The following is a 23,207-nucleotide window of genomic DNA, read 5'->3' on the forward strand; positions in this document are numbered from 1 at the left end:
GATGGTGGGTACCGCCTGGGGTCTTCAGCCGGCCTGCAGCAGCTTTCTCATCCAGGGAGCTGAACCCTTGGCTCAGAATCTTCCGTGTCAGTCTAGCCATTCACCCCAAGTAAATAGGGTTTCCATCAAGAGCCATTTGGAATGGTTTCATCACAGCTCTCCCCAAGGAGAACATGAGGGGTCCGGCAGCTTTGGTGTCGGGACATGAAATGCAAATTAAGCGTTGCCAGCTTTCTCGTTTCCCATATGGACAGTCCTAGGAGCTTCCAGATTACAGCACGCTGACCCCCAGAGGACATGTTAGGCCTCTCTATGGATGATTGAAAGCTCTGGATGGCAGGTGACACCCCCAGTGGTCATTAATCTCCACTATACACGTACCCCGGGCATTATTTCCTCTGTTCATTTGCATAATTGGGCAAGATGGATGCAGTCTGTTTTCTGTCTCTCTGGGTGGGGATTGCTAAGTGGCTGCCCCTCACAGGACCCAGGCCTCTTCCTCTCCCCCCTGTGCCCAGCACCCCAGGCGAGGTGTTGGCTGGGGAATGGCGGGTGGGGCAGCAGGAAGCTCCAGCGCTCCGCAAACAATAAGCCAGTTCCTTTGTTCAAAAATAGTACACGTGCACCTGATAGTGTGAGTTAATGTTTACTTAGAACTGTACAGAGTGTGGGTAGGGTATTGGGTGCGTTTGGGGGGACTTTTTCATTTCTGATAAACATCCCTAAACATAATGGAGGGGTTACTGAAAGCAGCTGGGTATTTCTTCTCTTCAAGCTCCAAACCTAAAATACGTTGATTAAATTATTAATCAGTGTAAGAAGTTAGTTCTGCCTGTGCCATGGTGTCCGGGGGCTGTGGTGGGGCCTGAGGGTTGGTGGGGGTGGTTCACATGGATTCCTGCCCTGGGAGTTCAGGTTCACCAGGGAAGACCACTGCCCCCTGGCGAGGCAGAGAGGTGGTGCAGGCTGCCTAGGACAGTATCAGACCAAAAGGGAGTGTTTCAGTGACACCCAAGGGCGGCTGTTGGAGTCGGAAGCCTCACCGATTCACACGACTGAGTGTGTTTGTGAGCCCTTTCAGGTCCATGATGATTTATTCTTGGTGTTCCCAACTCCTAGTGCTTAGCGGGGAGCTCGTGGGCTTTGGTTTGAATGGTGGCATGTGAGCAGAGCCCGAAAGTGCTTGTGCATGTATGGTGTGGTGGCTTCTTGAGTCAGAGGTGGTTGTCCAGCCCAGTTTCCTTAGCTGCAATATGGGGGTGATGCAGCCACCTCACAGGATTGCCTTGAGTACCCAGTGATGGGAGGCAGTGAAGCGTTACACTGTACATGGCCCACAGGCACTCTGGGAAGGGCTCCTCTTTCTTCCTGTCTTGCTCTTGTGTCAAAACTCCTCCCTCCCTCCCTCCCTCCTTCCCCCCACCCCCCCCCCCCCTCACACACACACGACCTATCTCACAACTGATTGCTGGGGGTGCTAATGAGCGAAGCACTCAGTCAAGAGTCATTGGTGGTTTTGTGATAAACTGTTGGGTCCTCATTGTCTCTGAGGGCCTGCCTTTCACTGAAGGGGAAATGAGGCTTGTAATCAATTCCTTTGTTTAATGTGTGGAACCTTCACAATTATCCTCCATGAGTACAGAGCTTCAGTTTGGGATGATGACAAAGTCTGCAGATGGATGGTGGGGGCGGTTGAATCTAACCAGTGAGAATGTATCTAATGCCGTAGAACTGTACTGAAAACGATAAAAATGGTAAATTTTATGTTCTGTATATTGCACCACAATGAAAAATGTGATATTTCCCATGAATGCTGTCCCAGTGATCACAGGTTCTGAGTCAGTGGGGTTTTAGGTCAGGTTAGTTGGATTCGTAGCGCAGTCGAGACAGCCCTCTGTGCACACGTTTTTGCACATCGAGAGCGCATGTGCTCGTGGGTGCGTTAGTGCAGGGATGGTCAGCACTGCGGACACTCCATCCACCTCCACTGCTGCATGCCTGTTGTTGCCTGTGGTCTTGAGGCCCTTCTGGTTTGTTGGGTCTGTACTGCTGTCCTTGGTGGGTGAAGAGACCTCAGAGAGGGATGTGGATGCCTTCCAGTTCTTAGAAGCATGCAGGGGATCCAAACACACGTTTTTTTCCCCCAGCTTGATGTGCTTGCTATGAAAGCCTTCAGCTCTTGGTACCTCCAGGCCCTAGCGTGATGAGTAAGCAGCAGGTGGGGGAGGCCATATTAGCCATACAGTGTGGTAAGGCTCCCAGAGCTGAGCATGGTTCTCACGGGACAGAAGAGGACAGGACAGCCCTGATCCTTCTCTCAGGGGCTTTCACATATATTCCTTTTTCCTTTCCAGAAAAGTCCCTTAAGTTACCTAATATTATTCACCTGCTATGGCAGGATGGGGCCAAGAACTCCTGTCCCCTGACTCTTGGGTCTGTGCCCCCTTTTTCATTTATTTGTATTTGAGCTGTTTTAGAAGCAGAGTAGATAATCTGCCTTTTTCTGTCTTTGGCTCACATTTTCATCTCACTTAGAATTTTAAAGCAATTTATATATACCATCTCATTTTTTTCCAGTACAATTGTGAAATTACAAAATCTCTTGTCAAAAGGATGGCAAGTACCTGGCATACATCCCCACACAGTTGCTGACCACTTGTGGCAGACATAACTAGTCAATTATCATGTTCCTCCTGCTGAACCTCCCAGAACCGGACCAGAAATGTCTCCTGTTTGCCATCTCTGTTGGTCTGTACAGTCCTTGAGTGCACAGTCAAGTTAGCAGCTTGGTAAAAACAGTTCCCAGCACTTAGTCTGTGACTTTTACATTGGCCCCTCCTCTATGAGCTGCTTTCTTCTTAAGCTCCTGGTTGCTCCCCCAGACCCCAGCTGAGCTGGCAGAGGGACTGGAACTACCGGAGAAGGTCTCTAGCGTGCTGACCACAGCAGCACCGCATGGACTGGGGGTGAGGCACCCAGCTGATCCCGGGGTGGGGAAGAGAGTGGAAGCAGAGTCTCTCCTGGAACCTGGACTGTGACCCGACTTTGTGTTTCAGCCTCCCGGAAGTCATTTGTGTTTGAGCTGAACGAATGTGCCTCCAGCCGCATCCTGAAGCTAGAGAAGGAGAACCAGAGCCTCCAGAGCACCATCCAGGGGCTGCGGGATGCATCCCTGGCGCTGGAGGAGAGCAGCCTGAAGTGCGGAGAGCTGGAGAAGGAGAACCACCAGCTCAGCAAGAAGGTAACCCCAGCCGGGGGTGGGCGACCTCCTCCCCCAGCCCTTGTCTATAATGTGCAGCCAGGCAGAGCGTTCAGGTGTTGGTGAGTGTGCACAGCTGGGAAAAATGCAGAATCCACTGCAGGCACAGTTCATTATAATAGAGGGATCAGCGTGTCCTTGACCAGAGGCAGCATGGCTTGTCCCTGCACCACAAATGCAAATGTGGCCCCAGTGTGACTAGACCTCTGTGTGCCTTGTCTTCATCTGCGAAATGGGGTTAATGGGGGTTGTAAGGATTTTATGGGTTATTGTAAGTAGAGTCGGGCACATACATAGTAAGTGCTCTATGAAAAGAACGCACTGTTAAAAAGCATAGGACGGGGCACGGGAAGAGGAATCGGTGATGTCAGACATGCCTGCGTGCGTGTGTGTATAGGACACTGATGGACTATTTTAGGGCATTGCTGGTGGTAACACAAGGTCAGAGCACACCTCTTTCTCTTGGTTTATGGGGTGAGGAAGAAGAGATGGCCAAATTGCATTTGCCTTTCAGGACAACTGCTGGGTCTTTGATTTAGCACTGTAGAGCCCAAACCTCTGGGAGGACAGACAGAGGCTCCCAAACCGTCTTTGTTCTCCAGTTACGAGGACCCCTGTTCGCACAGGGGATGCGGATCGGGTCCACGAAAGGGCAGTTGAGAGCCAGGGATTGCCTGCGTGTGTTGGTCACAGGGCCTCAGTAGACATCACCCACACTACAGACAGCGCACCTGCGTCGTGGGCTATCCACACACCAGCTGCCAGATTGCAGCTGAGGGAGAGGACAAGAGTGCTCTTGCCCGCTGACCACCGTGCAGGGCCGATGCTTCTGGGTATCTGGGTGTCTGTCCCGACCTGCCCACTGTCTGGCCAGTGTCATTGACTGAGGTTGCACTGGCAGGGGGAGGAGCTTGGGCTGCAGACAAGAGACTGGGGTCCACTGGTGCTGGCCCTGCCTGCACTTCCTCTCTGGGGGAGGCTTGGGGCATCCCCTCCTTCTATGAAATGGTCTCTCCCATCCCCTCCTGGGACTTCCCAGGCTCGGTTACTCACCCTTCTGGTCCCTTTGAAGCATTGTGTGCTCCACAGCGTGGTAGGTGCCAAAGTCTGTCATCTCTCATAGGACAATGGAAAACACAGTCTCTTGTGCTCTGTGTCTTAATACAGAGCAGCGTGTGGAGGGCGACTAGACGGTTTGGGTGTTTAGGTTCACATGGGCCTAGCTCAGGAAATGTCTTTATAAATGGCAGTCTGATCTCAGCCAAGATTAAGAAAAAAAAAATTTTTTTTTGACCTTTCGAGAAATGAGAACCTTCAACTCCACAGGTCCTCACGGGTCTGCCGTAAAAAGCTGTGCTGAAATCTTGCTGGCCCAGCTCCCAGCCAGCCTCAGAGGTTTTCCCTCCCCTTGGGGTCTACCCTGGTCCCTCCTCTGCACAGACAGGACCGGCAGTGGGTGCTGCCTGCCCAGCATTATTTCTGAGCCCCCGTCTCTCAGTCCCACCTCCTGCTTCCTCTCTGGATCATTTCTCCGGGGGGATAGCAGCCCTCCCTGCCACAGCCTATGGGAGCATATCTTGGCACAGCATCCCTGGTAAAAGGGAGGTGCCACTGTTCCCAGACTGGAGCCATCCTGTGTCCGGAGCCAGGAGCCCTGGGGAGGGAGTCCTTCTGCCCACTGGAGCACCTCTTCTCCCTGTCCTCAGCCTGCCCGGGGTCTGGCTGGATCTGTTCTGACCCAGCGTGGGTAGTTACGTTCTCTCCGCACCATCCAGCTTGGTACAGAACACCGGAGGGAGCCCGTCAGCTCCTCTGGAATTGCCTTTCCCCAGCCTTGGTCACCTCACTCTGCGCTTCTCTCCATGGAGTGTGTCTCAGTCACCAGCTGGCATTTCTTGGTCAATAGGTGAACCACCAACCCAGCTGAGCCCCACAGGGGACACATCCCCAACAGTGACTCCTGGAATAAGGGAGGGCACCGCCTTGGGACGAGTCCAGACAACACAGCTACCCTGGGAGGTGTCTACAAAGGAGGGTTAAGGGCCAACCAGGACACAGGGACCTGGAGGCCCCTCCCGCCCCCTGCCATGCTAGCCCGGCTCTCCCATCATCCTGCACGTAGCCCAGGCTGCAAGCTTGCTTAGGTTCGGGATGTCTGTGGGAACCATCGTTCCCCAAAGTTAATATCTTCCTTCTAATTAATGAAATTTTCATGGGACTTAGAGAAACTGCCTCACCCTTGTGACTATAACTGTGTCAATACCTTGCAAGTTGAACGCCTTGAGCTAAGAAGTAAAGAATCCTTAGTTTCAGAGACAGGAAGGCAACCCGTTGAGGGTGTGTACAGATCCGGAGCTGAGGGGAAGGCCCCTGGCACCCACGTACTCTGGGAGTCCATAACCTGAGCCAGGTACTTGAGGAAGGATGGGAAGCCCTTTCAGGGCTGACAGGCCTACGGCCAGCTCACATCTCAGCCCCGCGAGCTCCCCCAGGGCCACTGCAGTCCGTCGGGGATGGGTAAGAATAGGGGCTCCAATTCCATGGCAGAAAGAACCAGAAAGGGAGAAAGATGGCAGTGGGCATCCAGCAGTGATAGGTGGGATGTGGGGACATGGTGTCTTCAGATTAGAAGCAAGAACAATCAGAAATGCAGAGGCTGGAAGAACATTCCTTTCTCCAGGAGAGAAGGGGCAGCCAGGGTAAAGGATTACCAGTGAGGTCAGCGGGTGAGCTGGGAAGGCAGGGGGCACGCACCACAGGCTGCTGACAGTGCCTGGGAGCAGGTCTGGGGTCACCCACTGGTGTGCATCCTAGCCCTGCTGTGTCCTCACTGTGAGGCCTTGGGCAAATCACTTAGTTGCTCTGGCCCAGAGTCGTCTACTGCATGATAGTAATAATTGCCTGTTCCCTTACCCGTCACTGGCAGGACGCTCTTGGGGAGGGTCTGCTGACATTGGCACACCTGACACCTGCCAGATGCGTGCTGAGCACTTGATGGGATAGCTCATGAAGATGGACGCCGCTGGCCCAATGTCATTTACCGAAATTTGCTCATCATAGTCCTGTTGTTAGCAGCAAGGGACCAGACTCTGAACCCGTGTCCCTCTGACACCAGTCAGTGCCGTTTCCCCCAACTCCTGTCCCCAGTGATAAGGAGTTTGGGGTTGGCAGGGAGGGACAGCAGCCCCCACGAAGCCCTCAGACTGCAAAAGGTGACATGGGCATCACCTGGGAGCCGAGTTGTAGGCCCTGCCTTCAGCCTGCCAAGTCAGAATCTGCATTTACCACGATGATAAATGTGGGTATCGGGCATGATAAAGTGTGATAAGCCCTGAGCTAGGTAGTTCATGTTTAGGAAGGATGGACGCTGGTGGGTCTTAGCCAAGAGCATGGCACTCAGGAGGTGATACAGGTGGTCATCCAGGCAAGATGGGAGTGTGGTCCAGGGGCACATGGGTGGTTCAGTCAGTTGAGCATCCAACTCTTGATTTCAGCTCAGGTCATGATCTCACGGTACATGAGTTCGAGCCCCAAGTTGGGCTCTGTGCTGACAATGCTTGGGATCCTCCTCCTCTGTTTCTGTCTGTCTGTCTGTCTCTCATGCTTTCTGCCCCTCCCCCACTTGCACGCATGCACACACACACACACACACACTCTAAAAAATAAATAAACTTTAAAAAAAAGATGGAACATGGTCAGGCCTGGGGTAGTCAGGGGGCATGTGGAGGGGGAGGGGCACAGGTAGAGAGGACAGGACTTGCTGACAAACTTATTGGAGGGTGAAAGTGGAAGGAGAGATGCATCAGAAGACTGCTCTGAGCAGCTGGGTGAGCAGGTGTGTCCCCAACTTAGGTGGCCTTTGTGAAGGAGAGGGTAGGAGGGTGAGTCCAAAGTCCCTGCAGGGCATCCAACAGTGGTGGCTGGTGGCCCCTAGAGCATGTGCTCTGACCCTTGAGAGCGTGGACAAGGCCTGAGACAGAAGCGAGGGACCTGGGTGTGGCTAAGAACATTTGGCAGTGAGGATGAGCAGGGGTGGGGTGAGAGGGAGGCTGACTGGTTGGTTGGTGCCCAGGACCCTCCCCTCTTCCCTGAGCCGAAAGTGCAAGGTGTGAACTAAGAGTTGAGATTGCTACGGAACAGCACTTGGATGTTTTTCCTTGAGAAGAGGCCTGTGCAAGTATTCTGTGAGGCTGGCAGGGTTTTGGTTTGTCTTAAAACGTCGTTCACTTTGTGAAAGTGACTTTTGCACTGGCTGGGTCTTCTGGCTCTACAGATTGAAAAGTTACAGACCCAGCTGGAGAGAGAGAAGCAGAGCAACCAGGATTTGGAGACCCTGAGTGAGGAGCTGATCAAAGAGAAGGAGCAGCTGCAGAGTGACATGGAGACCCTGAAGGCCGACAGAGCCAGGCAGGTGGGTGCCTCTGGGATGAATGTTCTTTCTCGCCTGTCTTGGGAACTGTGCCTACAAGGGGAAGAGTCCAGGATTATAGCCACTTCCTGTAATTGATGAGTGATATGTGTGTTACCACTGACCCAGCTTAGCTGCCCTCAAACCAGCCATTTTTAGCTGACGGTGCAGGAACAGGGGTCAGCTTTTGCCTCCCAGGTGACAATGGCAGTCCTGGTTTTGATTGTCGTGATTTGGGGGAGGAGAGAAAAGGTGTGTGTGGCCTGTGGGTGGAGACCAGATGGCCTGCAGTGCACAGGACGGCCCCTCAGGACGAAGAACAGATCCAGCTGTAAACATCTGTCGTGTCCTAGCAGAAAACCCTGGCAAACCTTTGAGCTTTATTTGGCTCACGCTATAAGAGGTCCAGGGTGGGCAACACAGTGCTGGTGCAGTGGCTCAGTGATGCCAGCCAGAAGCCAGGCCTCTCTCTACCTGTCCTGCCAGGCCTAGCTATTGCACATCCCCAAAGTATGGGCGGGAAAAAGGTCACGATGCCCAGGGAGAGCGTCCTGCTGGGTGCCAAGCATGTTCAAGTCATGGAGCTGACACTCTCCCTGAGCCTGAAGGACGAGGAGGGGACAGAGATGCTGTAGATCAGTGGGGGGAAGATGGGGGAGTGTTCAAGGCAGAGGGAACATCACGTGCAGCGTCCGCAGCGGGGGAGAGTGGCACACGGGGAGGCCACAGGTGGCAGGCTCAGGTCGTGGGCGTCTTGCTGCCCAGGATGAGGAGTACCAGAGAAATCCCTTTCATTCTCATTCTTGTAAATAAGAGGAAGAGAAGTGGTTTACATTTGTGAATCGCTGTGACTGCTGTGGATGTGTTTGGCTTGAACTGAGTAATGACTGCCCTTGACCTTGGCCTGGGAAGCAATGGGATGGCTCTAGGTGGTCCTTCAGGGGCCTACAATTTATTCTCCTAGTTTGGACCCAGGTCACTGAAATTTATCCACGCAACAGCCACCTCGTGTGTCATTCGCGTTGTATTTCTCCGCAGATCAAGGATCTCGAGCAAGAAAAGGATCATCTCAACCAAGCGGTGTGGACGCTGCGGGAGAGGTCGCAGGTGAGCAGCGAGGCCCGGGTGAAGGACATCGAGAAGGAGAACAAAGCCCTCCACCAGACAGTGACGGAGACCAGCAGCAGACTCAGCAAGCTGGAATTCGAGAAGCAGCAGCTGCACAAGGACTTCGAACAGGTGAAGGAGAAGGTGGAGCGGGTGGAGGAGCTGGAGAAGGAGCTGCACCGGCTGGAGAAGGACAACGAGAAGCTGGCCAAGAAGGTGGCCTCCCTGAAGACCGCCACCGAGAAGGTGGACGCCCTGGAGCGCGAGAGTCGGGGCCTGGCTCTGGAGAACCGGAAGCTCAGGAAGTCGCTGGACACCCTGCAGAACGTGTCCCTGCAGCTCGAGGGTCTGGAGCGGGACAACAAGCAGCTGGACGAGGAGAACCTAGAGCTGCGCAGGATGGTGGAGACCATGCGCTTCACCAGTGCCAAGATGGCTCAGATCGAGAGGGAGAACCAGGAGCTCGAGCGGGAGAAGGAGGAGCTGAGGAAGAACGTGGAGCTGCTGAAGGCCCTGAGCAAGAAGTCCGAGCGCCTGGAGCTCAGCTACCAGGGCGTGAGCGCCGAGAACCTGCGGCTGCAGCAGACCCTGGAGAGCAGCAGCCAGAAGTCCCAGGCCCTGGAGCAAGAGCTCGGCGAGCTGGAGGCCGAAAACCAGGTCCTGCGGCGCGACCTGGAGGCCCTTCGGCTCTCCCACAAGCAGCTGGAGAGGGCTGAGAAGGACAGGAAGGCCCTGGAGCAGGAGGTGGCCCAGCTGGAGAAAGACAAGAAGCTGCTGGAGAAGGAGGCAAAGCGGCTGTGGCAGCAGGTGGAGCTCAAGGAGGCGGTCTTAGACGACAGCACCGCGAAGCTGTCTGCCGCCGAGAGGGAGAGCCGCGCCCTGGACAAGGAGCTGGCCCGCTGCAGGGACGCGGCCAGCAAGCTGAAGGAACTGGAGAGGGACAACAGGGACCTCACCAAGCAAGTCACCATGCATACGAGGACGCTGACCACCCTGAGAGAGGTGAGCTGGCACCGGCAGGCCCCTCCCCCGTGGTGAGGGGGTTGGGGTGCGTGCCTCCTGAGCAGACGTGAGACTGTGTGTGTATGTCCTCCCTGATTCCGAACAGAATAAGGTCTGCCAGTGCGAAGAACAAAGGGAAAGCACTGGTTCTAATCTCCCTGCCCAGAGATGACCACTGCTCATAGTCTGGCCGATTTTATCCCGTCATTCCCCGTGTGCATTTGTACATACACACGCTTGACATCGTGCGTCCCTGCATCCTAAGCTTTTCTGTTGTTTACTTACTCTGCCTTTCTTTTCTCATTACAGTAAGTAAGATTGAAGCCATGGATTTCTAATGGCTACAGGGTTTTAATGCTGTAGATTTACTGCAATTAGTTTTTGGACGTTTAGGTGGTTTTCCAATTCTTTTCATTATTTTAGATACCACTGGACACTTGCATACATATATCTGTTTTCTCAGGCTATATTCCTAGAAGCAAAAGTAGGGGTTCTAAGGGTATGAACATCTTAAAGTTTCTTGCTAAGTTGGCATCCTGCTGTTTCCCCAGTATTTATTGCATGGGCCCTCTGGGGGTTCCTTCAGTGTTTGAGGGGGAATAAACTGCTTTAGTAAATGACTTCGGCATCTGAATGGCCCGGCACAGAAGTTGAGTCTCACGTAGGTAGGAGTTGAGTGTGGGTGTTCATGGACAGCCTTAAATTCAGTGACTTGGGCACCTGGTTTCTCCCGTCCTGTGGCTCGGCCATCCCGCAGTGGAGTCCTCTTCCGGCTGTGGCAGTAAATGAGGAAGACAGTGGGTAAGAAAGATTGCACTCCACTATGCAGAACGCGGTCACACGGCTGCACCTAGCTTCAGGCGAGGCTGGGGAACGTGTTTCAGCGGTGTGCCAGGGGAGAAAAGGAAATAGATTTGGTGAACACAGGGATGTCTCCATGTTCATGTGCGGGAAGATCGTAAGGCTATGGGAGAGGGAGTTCACTAATATGACCCCTAGTCCCTGTCTCTGGAAGCAGAAGATAAGTTCTGCCGTGGTCACACTCAAGCCCGGAGTCATAAGGGCTCATCATGCCAGGGACTGACTTCTCATTCGTGAGAGTCCAGGTGACTCCCCAGGAGCCTGTCATCTGTGCTGTGACTCAGCAGTCCAGGCTGCTTTGATTTATGGCTCCGCCTTCTCAGCACGGGGCTTGGGCAGTTGCTGAGGCAGGACAAAGGCAGCTGGAAGGTCACCCACCGGCTCTGCTGTGCTGCAGCCAGGAGGTGACCCACAGCATGTCCACCCACCACTCATTGGCCAGAACTACTGGGTAGCTGGGACATTTGGGGTGAGCTGATAGGGTGTTAGGAGAGCGCCACGCTGTCACACGGCCGTCGAAGGCCTGAGGATTTGGTGGGGGGTCAGCTTGCATGCCAAGTAGCTGGGGCACTGGGCAGAGAGCAGTACCTGCCTGGAGAGCTTCGAAGATGGGTGGGAGTAAGAAGGGGGACCTACATACAGTAAGTAAACCACCTAAATGAGAGCAACTGCTTTTGCAGAATAAACCACAACCAGAGTTTTTAGTAAAATCTTTATCTCTTTTGTCCTTTTTTCTGTTCCAAATTCTCCGCAAGGAGCATTTAATTCCATTACTGCACAGAAAAGGTAATCGTGTTAGAATTCAAAGCTCCTACTCAAGGGTCAACATAAATGGCGTTGCACAAACACACGTCCTTCCCGTATCACCACGGAGGCCGGGAGGCTGGGAAAGCGCGTCTGTCCCTTCCCTTTGGAAGACGTCCCTGGGGTTCACCTGTCCCGTGGAACTGTCTGCTCAGCCCTCAGGACACCTGAGTCAGCCATGACTCGGGAAGACGGCTCCTCAGCCTTAAAAAGGGCCTGTGCCAGGCCCTCCGTGCTGGGCTCCTGTCCCACGCGCATCCTCTCCCTGTCCTGGCAGGACCTGGTGCTGGAGAAGCTCAAGAGCCAGCAGCTGACCAGTGAGCTGGACAAACTGAGCCAGGGGCTGGAGAAGGTCGGCCTCCACAAGGAGCTGCTGCTACAGGACGAGAGCAGCCATGGTGACACGTGAGGACCTCCCTGCCGCGGTCTGTGGGCTCTTACCCGGGGCTGCATGCCGCACGCTCCCAGCTCCAGAGCTCTGTTCACTCTGCCTACCTCGGGGCTTGTTGTCTTGTGGTCTTTATGAGGGGCTTGTGTCCTTTACAGATCATCTCCCTGGAGGTTTGCAGGGAGGGGTGAAAGGAGACTCTCTTGTCCAGTGGAAAGGCTTCTCAATTTTTTTTAAATACACTTTTTAGAGCAGCTTTAAGCTCAAAGCCAAGTTAAGGGGAAGGGACAGAGATTTCCTGAATGCCCTGTGCTGCCCCGCCTCAACCCCCACCCAGCATAGCCTCCCTGTAATCCGTATCCCCACCAGGGTGGTGCATGTGTTACACTTGATGTGCCTCCACTGACCCATCATCACCCGAAGTCCACAGTTTACATTGGAGGCCGCTCTGGATGGTGCACATTCCATGGGTTTCAACCCTTGGGTAATAACCTGTATCTGCCAAGTGTCCTACAGAATGGTTTCTCTGCCCTGAAAATCCTGTGTTCCACCTATTCATTCCTCTTTTCCTGGTCCCAGCCCTTTAATTTTCAAACATTTAACCGTTGTAGTCTTTGCCTGCGGTTCTTTCAGTAACCGTCTCATTGTTCAAAGAAATCCAGTATCATGGATTTTTCCCGGACTTGTAACTGACAAGATCCACAGGACAGATAATGTGTGACACGCTGTCGGTGTGGTGAAAAGGCTACCACTTACCTAGCTAGCATTGTAGTCTTGGGCAAATGGCCTGATCTTTTTCTTTTTTTCTTTTTCTTTTTCTTTTTCTTTTTCTTTTTCTTTTTCTTTTTCTTTTTCTTTTTCTCGTTCTCGTTCTCGTTCTCGTTCTCGTTCTCGTTCTCGTTCTCTTTCTCGTTCTCTTTCTCGTTCTCTTTCTCGTTCTCTTTCTCGTTCTCTTTCTCGTTCTCTTTCTCGTTCTCTTTCTCGTTCTCTTTCTCGTTCTCTTTCTCTTTCTCTTTCTCTTTCTCTTTCTTTCTCTTTTCCTTTCTTCCTTCCTTCTTTCCTTCCTTCCTTCTTTCTTTCCTTCTTAATGTTTATTTTTTAAAGAGAAGTGAGTCAGGGAGGGGCAGGGAGAGAGAGAGAGGAGAGAGAGAATCCCAAACAGGCTCCTTGCTTGTCAGCACAGAGCCCAACATAGAACTCCGTCTCACAAAGTGTGAGATCATGACCTGAGCTGAAATCAAGAGTCAGATACTTAACCGATTGAGCCACCCAGGTGCCCTGTGCTTAATTAACCTTTCTGAGACTAAGTTTCCCCATCTGTAAAATGGCCTTGATGATACCTTCCTCAAAGACTATGCCTGTAAGACTACAGCAGTGATGTCTCATTGGAGGGTGTCACAGGTGTGTGCAGGGAGCCCCGGGGAGGGCTCTGGGTGATGGCTTTTGGCTCCTACAGTTCTGGGCCAAATGCTGCAGGATAATAGGGAAAACGAGCTTAATGGAGGAGATAGGTGTTGGTAGCTGGGAGACTGGGGGCTTGTGGGTGGAAGAGGCAGATAGGTACAGTTGTGTCTTTGTATTTTTCAGAAAGTTCAAGATTCTGGAGGACAGAAATGACTCATTAAAAACAACATTAGCCCTGAAAGAAGAAAAGATTGTGTTTTTAGAAGCTCAGATGGAAGAGAAGGCCAGCCTGAACCACCAGTTGCAGAACGAGCTCCAGGTGGTAAGATCTGGCCCCCTTCGGTGCCACACTGTAAGTCCCAGTCATGAGGCCCCTGCCCCACCTTTTCCAGCCCCTCACCTGGGGGTAGCAGAGGGCCGGCCTGGATGCCCATTTCTCGGAGCAGATGTGCTGAGATGCAGGGTTCTGAGCGGGGGAGCTACCATCACAATCCTGTGCATTGGGGCTGGACAGGATCAGATGCCTGGGAGGAGAGGAGGCCACATTCAGAGCAGCACTGAGTCTGCTAGGCAAGATCGGGAACACCGATGAGGACCAGTGTGAGATTATGAGCATCGAGACCAGACAGACGCCTCGAGTCTCTTGGGCACCCTCACATGGGACAGGTGGGCGTGGGTGCACAGGTGCTTCATCAGGATGTCCACTCCTGGTGATATGTGCTCTTCCAGCTCTCCTTTGCTTCTTTTAAGCAAAGGCTTTTTTTTTTTTTTTAATGGTTATTTATTTTTGAGAGAGAGAAGGAGTAGGGGAGGGGGAAGAGAGAAAGGGAGACAGAGGATCCGAAGTGGGCTCTGCACTGACAGCAACGAGCTCGATTCGGGGCTTAAACTCTAGAACAGATCATGGCCTGAGCTGAAGTTGGACGCTTAACCAGCTGAGCCACCCAGGCACTCCCCCAAACCCCCGCCCCTTCTGCTTTTTGAAGCCTTGTCACATTTCTTGACTGCGTGATTGAACAAGGAATCTAGAACAAAGTGGTTCTAGAGCTGGAAGGGGCTTTGTAACATCACCCGGTCCACGTCCCCCAGGCTCATCTCCATTTGATGGAGTGGACAGCTGAAGCTCGGGAAAGCGAGAAGACTTGCCAAGGTCATGTGTTGAAGTTGAGACCGAGGCAGATGTCTGGAAGGAGGGGGAGCACAGGGTGGGTGGGTTATGTATGTTCCCTGCAGAGCAGAAGGACGGTGTCTGGCTTATCACTGGTGCCAGGTGAGGGGTTGGGTTTGCTATGGGGCTGTCCTCTAGCCACGAACTCAGAGCTCTGAACCAGCCTTTTCCTGCCCCAAGTCTGCTTTTCCTGCTCCCACCCCACAGTTGAAGACCGAGTGTGAGGTCCTCAGGCAGAACCAGCAGGAAGGGAAGCACTTGGAGAACTCTTTCAAACACCCTGTGGACACTCTGGTCACCGGTCTCCAGGGGAAGGAGCCCTGGGGACCCAGCCACAAGGAAGCCACCATGGAACTGCTCCGAGTGAAGGACCGGGCCATCGAGCTGGAACGGAATGTGAGTGGGCTGCCCCCGCTGCGGTCGTTGAGAGAGAGAGAGCGAGTGAGCGCGCAGTGCACTCTGTTGATTGTCCCAGTGATAGGCCGCCATTACCATAAAGGACACGAGACGTCAGAATCTGTTGAGATTTACCCAGATCCAGCTGAATACTTCTTGAGTTGTCCTGGCAAGTCCTATGAGCTACTTGTCATTTGAGATCTCGTCAGCCTTTCTAGCGGAAAGGAGCGCGTTCACATTTTCCCATGGTGAATCCCTGTCTGCCTGCCTGTCAGACTTGGCCCTTGGCTTGTACACCAGCCCCTGTTAACACACTGTTCCCCTAGGGGTTGACAGACCGTGGCCTGCCAGCCCACGGACATATGCTTTGTTACGTATTGCGTGTGGTCTTCCCACCCTCGTGGCAGACGTAAGTGGTTGCAGTGGAGACCACGTGCCTGGAAGACTGCAGAATTCTGTCCGTCCCTTTACAGAAGTTTGCCGGTGCGTGTCTAACCCCCTGATGTTGTCGGACTCTCCCAACAACCTTGTGAAGCGGGTAGTGATGATCTTCATCATTTGACAGATGAGAAAGTGGAGACAGTTTAAGAGACTCGACCCTAGGCCCCATGCTAGTAAGGGACAGCACTGGACTGTAACCTGTATGTCCTGACCCGGTTGGTGTCATATTTTACATGGTATCTCTCAATCTGCTGGGACGTGAACCGCCTTATTCTGTCTGTTGTCGCTCCTGAGTGGGGTGAGGTGTGGCCACAGGCTTTGACTCCCTGTCCTGTGGGAGAAGCTCACAGAATGGCACTTGTGGGGTGTTCAGCAGAAAACAGAAGCATTACAGAGAGAAGTCACTGCACAGCTTTAACCCCAGCTTGCCTTTGCCTTGCACTCAGATGCTCAGGTTTGAAGCCATATCGCCATTAGGTGAATGCATTTCTGTCTGGAAAGCACATACCAAAAAAAAAAGTAGTTCTCTCCCCTCCCCCCCCAATTCTGTTGATTGTCTTTTCCAAGAGGGAAACGTTACTTGTCTCACCTGTTGGATTCTGGCTTTAGTCCCCATAGCATCAACTCTCGCATGTTGCTTCCCACCCCAGTGCCTGTGGCCGGTTACATTTCCCGAGCTGGTGTCTGACAGGTCCCGTGCTTCCTCATCCCCTAGAACGCAGCTCTGCAGGCAGAGAAACAGCTGCTCAAGGAACAGCTGCAGCACTTAGAGACCCAGAACGTGGCCTTCAGCAGTCAGATCCTGACACTGCAGAAACAGAGCGCCTTCCTGCAGGAGCACAACACCACGCTGCAGACCCAGACGGCCACGCTGCAGGTGAGTGAGGGCCCAGCCACAGGCATCACGTAGAGACCCGCCCGCCACACTGGCTCCTCTGAGCACGGGAGAGTCTCCGCACATTTATTTTGCGTTGGTTCATTGCAAGCAGCGGGGCCCGGCCTGGGGGTCTTTGAAGGTGGTGCGGGTTTGTTTCCAGTGACTGAGCCCGTGGCTGCAGGGCTGGAAATGTGCTCTGCCCGGACTTGCCTGTTTCTCAAAGTCTCTTCCATAAGCTTTGACCAGGAATGACTTGGAAAAGAGGTTCTGGACTCAAATAAGTCAATTTTATTTACTATAAAACCTGGCAGAGTCTCTGTTAAGCTAGTGTGAATTTTTAATCTCCACGAGGGACGTATAGGGCATCAAGTAGCTGCCAGGCTTTTGAGAGCTTCTAGTGAAACTGGCATTCCATGCCGCATATTCGAGGACGTTGGTTTTTATTTACGGTTAATACATTGCGAGGAAATGAATTAATCGTTCATTAATGCAGTTTCTGAGAAAAGCGTTTGAAACATGGGTCAGGACAGTAAACGGGAAACTATTAGGCAAAGATGTTGGAATTTGTTGTATTAAAATAACAGAATTGGATATTGGTTGTTGGTTTTGGTGGTGGTGGTTGTGGCCAGGTCTTCGTCTGGGTTTCACGTCAGTAAAAGTGGCCCCAGAATGAGTCAGGCAGAGCTGCCCCTTCAGTTTTCTGATAGTTTGGGATGTTGTGGGGTGGTGGTTCTGTGAGCATCAGTTAGGGTGGCTAGTGGTGGTGACCGGGTATTCTACAACCTCATTGGTTTTCTACTTGTTCTAGGAAACAGGTGTGTGAAAGTAGCCAAAGAGGGTGCCCGGGAGCTTCTCCAGAGAAAGGACATAATTGGCCCCGAAAGGTCCCATGTAGGGAGGGCGCAGGACCAGAGCCGTCTGACAGTCTAGTGCTGCCTCTTTCCAGAGCGGTTTCTCAAGTTCAGACGGAACTGTCCTCAGCGGCTGGGTGTTGGCTGCCCCGAGCGTCCCTGTTGTCCGGGTGTCTGCCTCCGGCTCCTCACGGCGTGGTCACCGCGAGCGGGGACACGGAGCGTGTGGCTCCCTGGGGCCTGCCCGCGGTCAGGCGGAGCCTTCTCCCTCCCGGCAGGTGGAGAATTCCACTCTGAGCTCCCAGAGTGCCGCGCTCACCGCGCAGTACACGCTGCTCCAGAACCAGCAGACGGCCAAGGAGAGCGAGAATGAGAACCTGCAGAAGCAGCAGGAGCAGCTGACGGCGGCCTACGAGGCGCTGCTGCAGGACCACGAGCACCTGGCCGCGCTCCACGAGCGGCAGTCCACGGAGTACGAGGCCCTCATCCGCCAGCACAGCTGCCTGAAGACGCTGCATCGGAACCTGGAGCTGGAGCACAAGGAGCTCCGGGACAGGTGTGTGCGGGCCTCTGGCGGCGCCCCTGCCCCTCCGGGCTCATGTCCTTGCCCACAAGCCTTCCCCGCGTTTCCTCTCGGGCCGTTGCTTCACGTTGTCTGGGACACCCAGACTTTCCCGGAGGGAAGTCCATCGAAAGTCCCACCCAGCGGTTGGATGAGTTTGTGCAGCTGGAGTCCGAGTGACAGGAGGGTCCCCGAGTAGAGAAGGGGGTGCCGTGCCCACTCCCAGCTCAGGGAATCCCCAGCCTTGGGGTTCCTGCTTCCCTAAGGACTCCCCCACCTCTCCCTTGCTCTCCAAACCAGGAAGAAGGAGGCTATCTACCACAACTGCCCCGCAGTTTTTTACACTGACCCGCTCCCATGGACTTGCCCAGCCTCGTTTTCCCTGTCAAGGTCTGGGACACTTTCTTTCCAGCCTTCGATTTTGGCAGCTTGTGAATGTATAGAAAGCAAATAGAACAGTATAATGAGACCCCCGTGTACCTCTCAGCTCAGCCATACCTCTCTCTCCCCCTGCCTGCCCTCCTTTCCTTTTTTAATCTAAAATTTACATGCACTGAAACCTACAGGTCTGGGCACTCTTCACAAAGCAGGGTCCTGGGTTTCGTGTACATTCAGCTAGCGTTGCCCGAGCTCCTGTCCCCCGGCAGATCCCTGAGTGCTTCCGGGCAGGACCCGGAGTCTGGTGGGAGGGGTGCTATGCACCTGACTCTGACCCAGGAGAGAGCTGTGTCTCTACAGAGAGGTGGGCACTCGAGCCCACGGAGCTGTGTAGGAGGGAGCAGTTGATTACCCACTTCCTGTGCTTGTCAGGTGTCCTTGCTGACAGCATCTCCTTTGACTGGTCTTAGTCATTGAGCTGCAAAGTGGTAAGGGCATCTGATGACGCTGAGGGCACAGAGGTGATGACATTCATTTATCCACTCACCCGTTGCTTCTGTTTTGCCTCTCTCTGGGGTCCTCTACCTGCTCTCTCCACCCACATCTCCTTTCTTCAGGAGCTGTCGAAGCATCTGCTCCTAGTAAGACACTATGCCTTCCAGCCCAAATTAGCGTCTTGTGCCTCTGGGCATTTCCATCTCCCCTCTCCTCCTGAGCCCCTCCTAGGTTCGTGTGGCACTTGGTGAGCGTGTACTGTGTGCATGGTGCTGTGTCTAGACTTGCCAGGGATGCTCCCGGTTGGCTAATGAAATGGAGCAAAAGGTGTTCACAGAGCTCTGAACCTTGCCCACTGCTCACCAGGCACTTATGCGTCTTGTCATTAACACCTTGTTCTATGTTCTAATCGTGTCTCACGATATTCTTAGTGTCTGTTTAGAGGGTGAAGGTTTTTGCAGGTGGAGTTTGGACTGGCCTTGAGGGGGTTCACTGTTGTTTTCCCTCTGGCTCCTTGTCAATACAGCAGGCAGAACTACTGTGTCGCTTGAATTTTCACTGGCTGGACAGATGGCTGGAGGCCCCCTTGGTCTGTCTGCAGTGGGGCTGTGGCTTTGGGAGTGTAGGTACTTGGGACACAGGGATGATGGCACTTTTTAAATTGGATGCTCATTTCTTCGTTCCCTTAATAGATATTTACCAAGTGCCATGCCTCGTACCCAGGATTCACTGGTGAGCAGGACACATGGCATCAGTCCTGCAGTTAGGTGGTTACTAGTGGTTACAGATACCCCTGTGGGCTTTTCCAAGACATGACCACAGGGAAACAGGTTTTGGGGAGCCCTGATATCTGCCTGTGGCCCTAATTTGCAAACCTGGATGGCTTTTTTCAGAATTGTTAGCCTGGTTGAGAAATGTCACCACCTGAGAAGCTAGACAGAGCTTCCACTCCCAGCTTTATGCTTCTCCACAGTGTGGCAGAAGGCCCCACAAAAGTGTGTCATTGAACGGCTGCCTAAGCAGGTTTCTGGCTTTGATCCCCAACTAGTCCTGGCTCTAGTCAGGTGGTATAAGTGGGCGCAGGCGTGGAGCTGTGAAGACAGGTTGGGCACCCTGTCACACTGTCTGACAAGGAAGGGGTCTGCAGAGGAGGGATTTGCCCGAATGGGGACGATTGAAAGGTGGTGCCTTAGTCGTTGCCATGGATTTGGGGGAGATCCTGAGTCGTCTTTGAACACGGATGTTTCCAGCAAGTAGGAAAGACAGCCTGGGCTTGTCAAGGGGTCCATCCTCCTGTGCTGTGCTGGTCTCCAGAGACAACTACACAGTAACCCCCAGAGACTGAGGCTGCAGAAGGAGAGAAAAGCCTAAGGGGAGGGGGAGGGCTGTGGTTGGGGATCCTGAGAAAAGGCTGTGCGCGCATGCGTGTGTGTCTGTGTGTCTGCGTGTGTGTGTGTGTATGAAGAATTGGCCACTGGCAGCCAGTAGGTCCCCACCAAGCAAGCCTCTGTCCCAGCAGCAAGGCCAGGCAAAGAACAAGGAGACTCAATTCCGGAGGAGAGGAGGGCGGAGGGCTCACCCAGGCCCCAGTGAAGAGGGATTAAGAGTTAAGTGTGGTGGAATTCAGCTGTTTATTTTGTCGTTTCTTGTAGATGTGTTTATGCTTAGTGAACCACCTAGTAACGTAGCCATGACTCCTGAAGGGAAGGGCTCAGAGTGCAGGAAACATAGCCTAGGTGTTCCCCAGGCGGCTGGGGGAGGAATGGCTGCTTTGACGGGGAATCTGAGGGACTGTGGACACGTGTGGGGCTGGAGGAGACCCCTGGCCCAGACGCCTCTCCTGGCCACCGTTCTCCGTTTTTCTGCTGCCCTGCATCTCGCCCTGCCTGTTCCTGCCCCATCCCCCTCAAAGACCCCAAAGAAAGCCTCCAGAGGGGCCCTGCCTTCTGTGGGCAGCTTCACAGTCCTCTGGGGAGTTGGGTGCCTGGAGGGAAAGGAGCCCCCAGCCCAGCTCCCAGCGGGTGTGCTCCCCTCCGCCAGGCACGACGACATGCTGAAGCGTCAGGCGGAGCTGGAGGAGCGGGAGAAGGTTCTGAACACCGAGAGGGAGGCACTGCAGCAAGAGCAGAGGACGGGCGCCATGGCCGTGGGTGAGAACCAGCGGCTGCGGGGAGAGCTGGACAGGTGAGCTCCGTGTGGGGCGGCTGCCATCCGGGATTTCACGTAGACGCACTCCGCCCCGCCGAGAGGAGGTCAGCCGGGGTCCCCTGGCAGTCCTGTATTTTTATATTTTTACTTAAAAATTTTTTTTTATTGACTTTTTGAAAGAGTATGCACGAGTTGGGGAGGGGCAGAGAGACGGGGAGACCCAGAATCGAAAGCAGGCTCCAGGCTCTGAGCTGTCGATGTGTAGGCTCGAACTCATGAACCGCAAGATCATGACCTGAGCCGAGGTCAGATGCTCAACCGACTGAGCCACCTGGGTGCCCCGCAGACCTGTATTTTTATAAACCCTGTCCTGTTCACAGCTAGGTGGCACAGTTGAGAGGGGGCTCTAGCTTTTGTTGCTGGGATGGAAGGACTCGAGAGACACATTGCATCAGGCCCAGACCCTCATCTGCTGTAGGCCACACAGCGATCTCATGAAGGACACACCATTGATGCTTAGTATTCACACGTTTCCTGTTGTGAATTCACCTCCTTCCTAAAATGTATGCGTCACCCCCAAATTGATGCTCATGGTGCTTTGATGCACATGCCCAGGGTGGCCCAGTACCTGAGTCACCTGATGCACACATTTCCAGCTGAGGACATACAAGGATGCTCTGCCTTCCTGTGTCAGTTCTCATGCTGTGAATAAGCATCCTTTTTGTGACCCGTGGGATTTTCATATTTTTGTCTTATTTCGTGGCAGTTTTACTATTTAAAATACCCACCAAGTGGAGTACTGAAGTGTTGTCTCGTGTTCCTAAGTGCAAGGCTGTGATGGCCTTACGGGGAAAGTACACATTAGATAAGCTCCATTCAGGCAGGAGCTACGGTGCTGTGGCCAGGAGGTGTCTTTAAACAGAAACCCCTATAAAATAAGGAATGTCTTGATCGGTCGACTAAAATGTTGTAACCAGAGCAGGAACCTGTACTGTGCATTTTCCCGAGGAGCAGTGGTTCAGTATCCACCATTTCAGTGATCTTGGGGGACCTCACAGAGCATCACTACCTCAGATAACGAGAGTCAGCTGTACTGTTATTATCCCCCCCACCCCACTTTTTTAACAGATAAGAAACAGGCTCAGAGATGAGCAAATTTTTTCAAAATCACTTAATGGCAGAGTCAGGATTTGAATCCAGTCTTACCACAATGACCGTATAAAGCTGCTTCGTCTCCATGTCCTTGCATGAATGTGCACCGGGGCCACATACTGCGGTGTGTCCTGTGCCCTGGGAGACCAGGCTCGTGGGTGAGGGAGTGTCGGCGATAGGCCTGACAGTGACGTGGGGAAGAACACAGCGGCTGAAGGTTGTCAGCCACGAGGCAGGCTCACCGCTACCAGGTCATCTTTCCGTTTTATGCTTTTTTCTTAAGAGAAACGGGACATCGGAGTATTGATGTGAGACTTTCAGGTTTCTAAATGTTGGCACACTGATCCATTTAAAAGAAGGGTGTGCGGCCAAATAAGACACAGCTGTGTCCAAATGAAATCCGTGAGCCTCCAGTGACTGGAACTTTCTGATCCAAATCTTCCCCCAAGAAATCCCAGTTACATAATAGTTATCATGATGATGATAATTTTAGTGGGTTTCTGTAAAACCCTGGCATCTCATATTTTATTTACCCCAGGAGTTGAAGTTAGAAAGGAGCTTGAGGGGCGCCTGGGTGGCGCAGTCGGTTAAGCGTCCGACTTCAGCCAGGTCACGATCTCGCGGTCCGGGAGTTCGAGCCCCGCGTCAGGCTCTGGGCTGGTGGCTCGGAGCCTGGAGCCTGTTTCTGATTCTGTGTCTCCCTCTCTCTCTGCCCCTCCCCTGTTCATGCTCTGTCTCTCTCTGTCCCAAAAATAAATAAAAACGGAAAAAAAAAAAAAAAAAGAAAGGAGCTTGAAATTGGGAAGAAGAGCCAGACGCAAAAATGTTCTGGTTCTGTGTTTCCAGAAAACAAAACAAAACACGCTAACTACTGAACCCTTTTTTCCAAGTACATATGCAGATATCCCAAGGCTTTAAAGGCAAAAGACATGATAGCAGTGATACTCTGTTGGAGCAGGTGTCTGAGCCTACCCACTCTGTCCCCCCAGCCCAGTGCGAGGACACCGGGGGACCCTTGTAGAACCCCAAGGGACGCAGTTTGAAAACTGCTGATTTTGTTCAAGCCTCTCATTTTACACGTGAAAGAACTGAGGCCCAGAGAGGCTATCATCTTGTGTAAGGCTGCACAGCAGGGACAGCTCTTCAGCTCTTGGCCTGTGGCTCTCCACCCCCAGGGTCAATTTCCTGCACCACCAGCTGAAGGGGGAGTATGAGGAGCTGCACGCCCACACCAAGGAGCTGAAAACCTCCCTGAACAACTCACAGCTGGAGCTGAACCGCTGGCAGGCACGGTTTGACGAGCTGAAGGAGCAGCACCAGAACATGGACATCTCGCTGACCAAGCTGGACAACCGCTGCGAGGTGAGGCCTCAGGACGTGGACAGCCCTGGGCCCAGTGGGGTTACGATGGGTCTGCGCTGGCGTCGGCATCCGAAGACTCCGTGGAAGGCGGTACAGGGGCTGAGAGGGTACTGAGGCATTTAAAAGGGAGACAGACTCCATGAC

The 23,207-nt window shown here is 53.2% G+C and overlaps 1 protein-coding gene across 1 annotated transcript in view; it reads left to right on the plus strand.

The window, feature by feature from the left end:
* The window catches only part of CCDC88C (coiled-coil domain containing 88C), a 130,497-nt gene that overhangs the window by 83,647 nt on the left and 23,643 nt on the right, over positions 1 to 23,207 (plus strand). Inside the window, exons 12-22 of the mRNA XM_047080215.1 lie at positions 1 to 4; positions 3,057 to 3,241; positions 7,533 to 7,670; positions 8,706 to 9,776; positions 11,719 to 11,846; positions 13,417 to 13,555; positions 14,609 to 14,797; positions 15,954 to 16,115; positions 17,245 to 17,522; positions 20,442 to 20,585; positions 22,877 to 23,063. The exon at positions 1 to 4 is cut by the window's left edge and continues 141 nt beyond it. Of these exons, the coding sequence (XP_046936171.1) occupies positions 1 to 4; positions 3,057 to 3,241; positions 7,533 to 7,670; positions 8,706 to 9,776; positions 11,719 to 11,846; positions 13,417 to 13,555; positions 14,609 to 14,797; positions 15,954 to 16,115; positions 17,245 to 17,522; positions 20,442 to 20,585; positions 22,877 to 23,063 (2,625 nt within the window). The remainder of the gene's footprint in view (positions 5 to 3,056; positions 3,242 to 7,532; positions 7,671 to 8,705; positions 9,777 to 11,718; positions 11,847 to 13,416; positions 13,556 to 14,608; positions 14,798 to 15,953; positions 16,116 to 17,244; positions 17,523 to 20,441; positions 20,586 to 22,876; positions 23,064 to 23,207) is intronic.

The sequence above is a fragment of the Lynx rufus genome, unplaced genomic scaffold, assembly GCF_022079265.1.
Source record: "Lynx rufus isolate CCGP_SWC_20201006 ecotype Redwood Valley unplaced genomic scaffold, mLynRuf1.p SCAF_17, whole genome shotgun sequence".
NCBI classification, from domain to species: domain Eukaryota; kingdom Metazoa; phylum Chordata; class Mammalia; order Carnivora; family Felidae; genus Lynx; species Lynx rufus.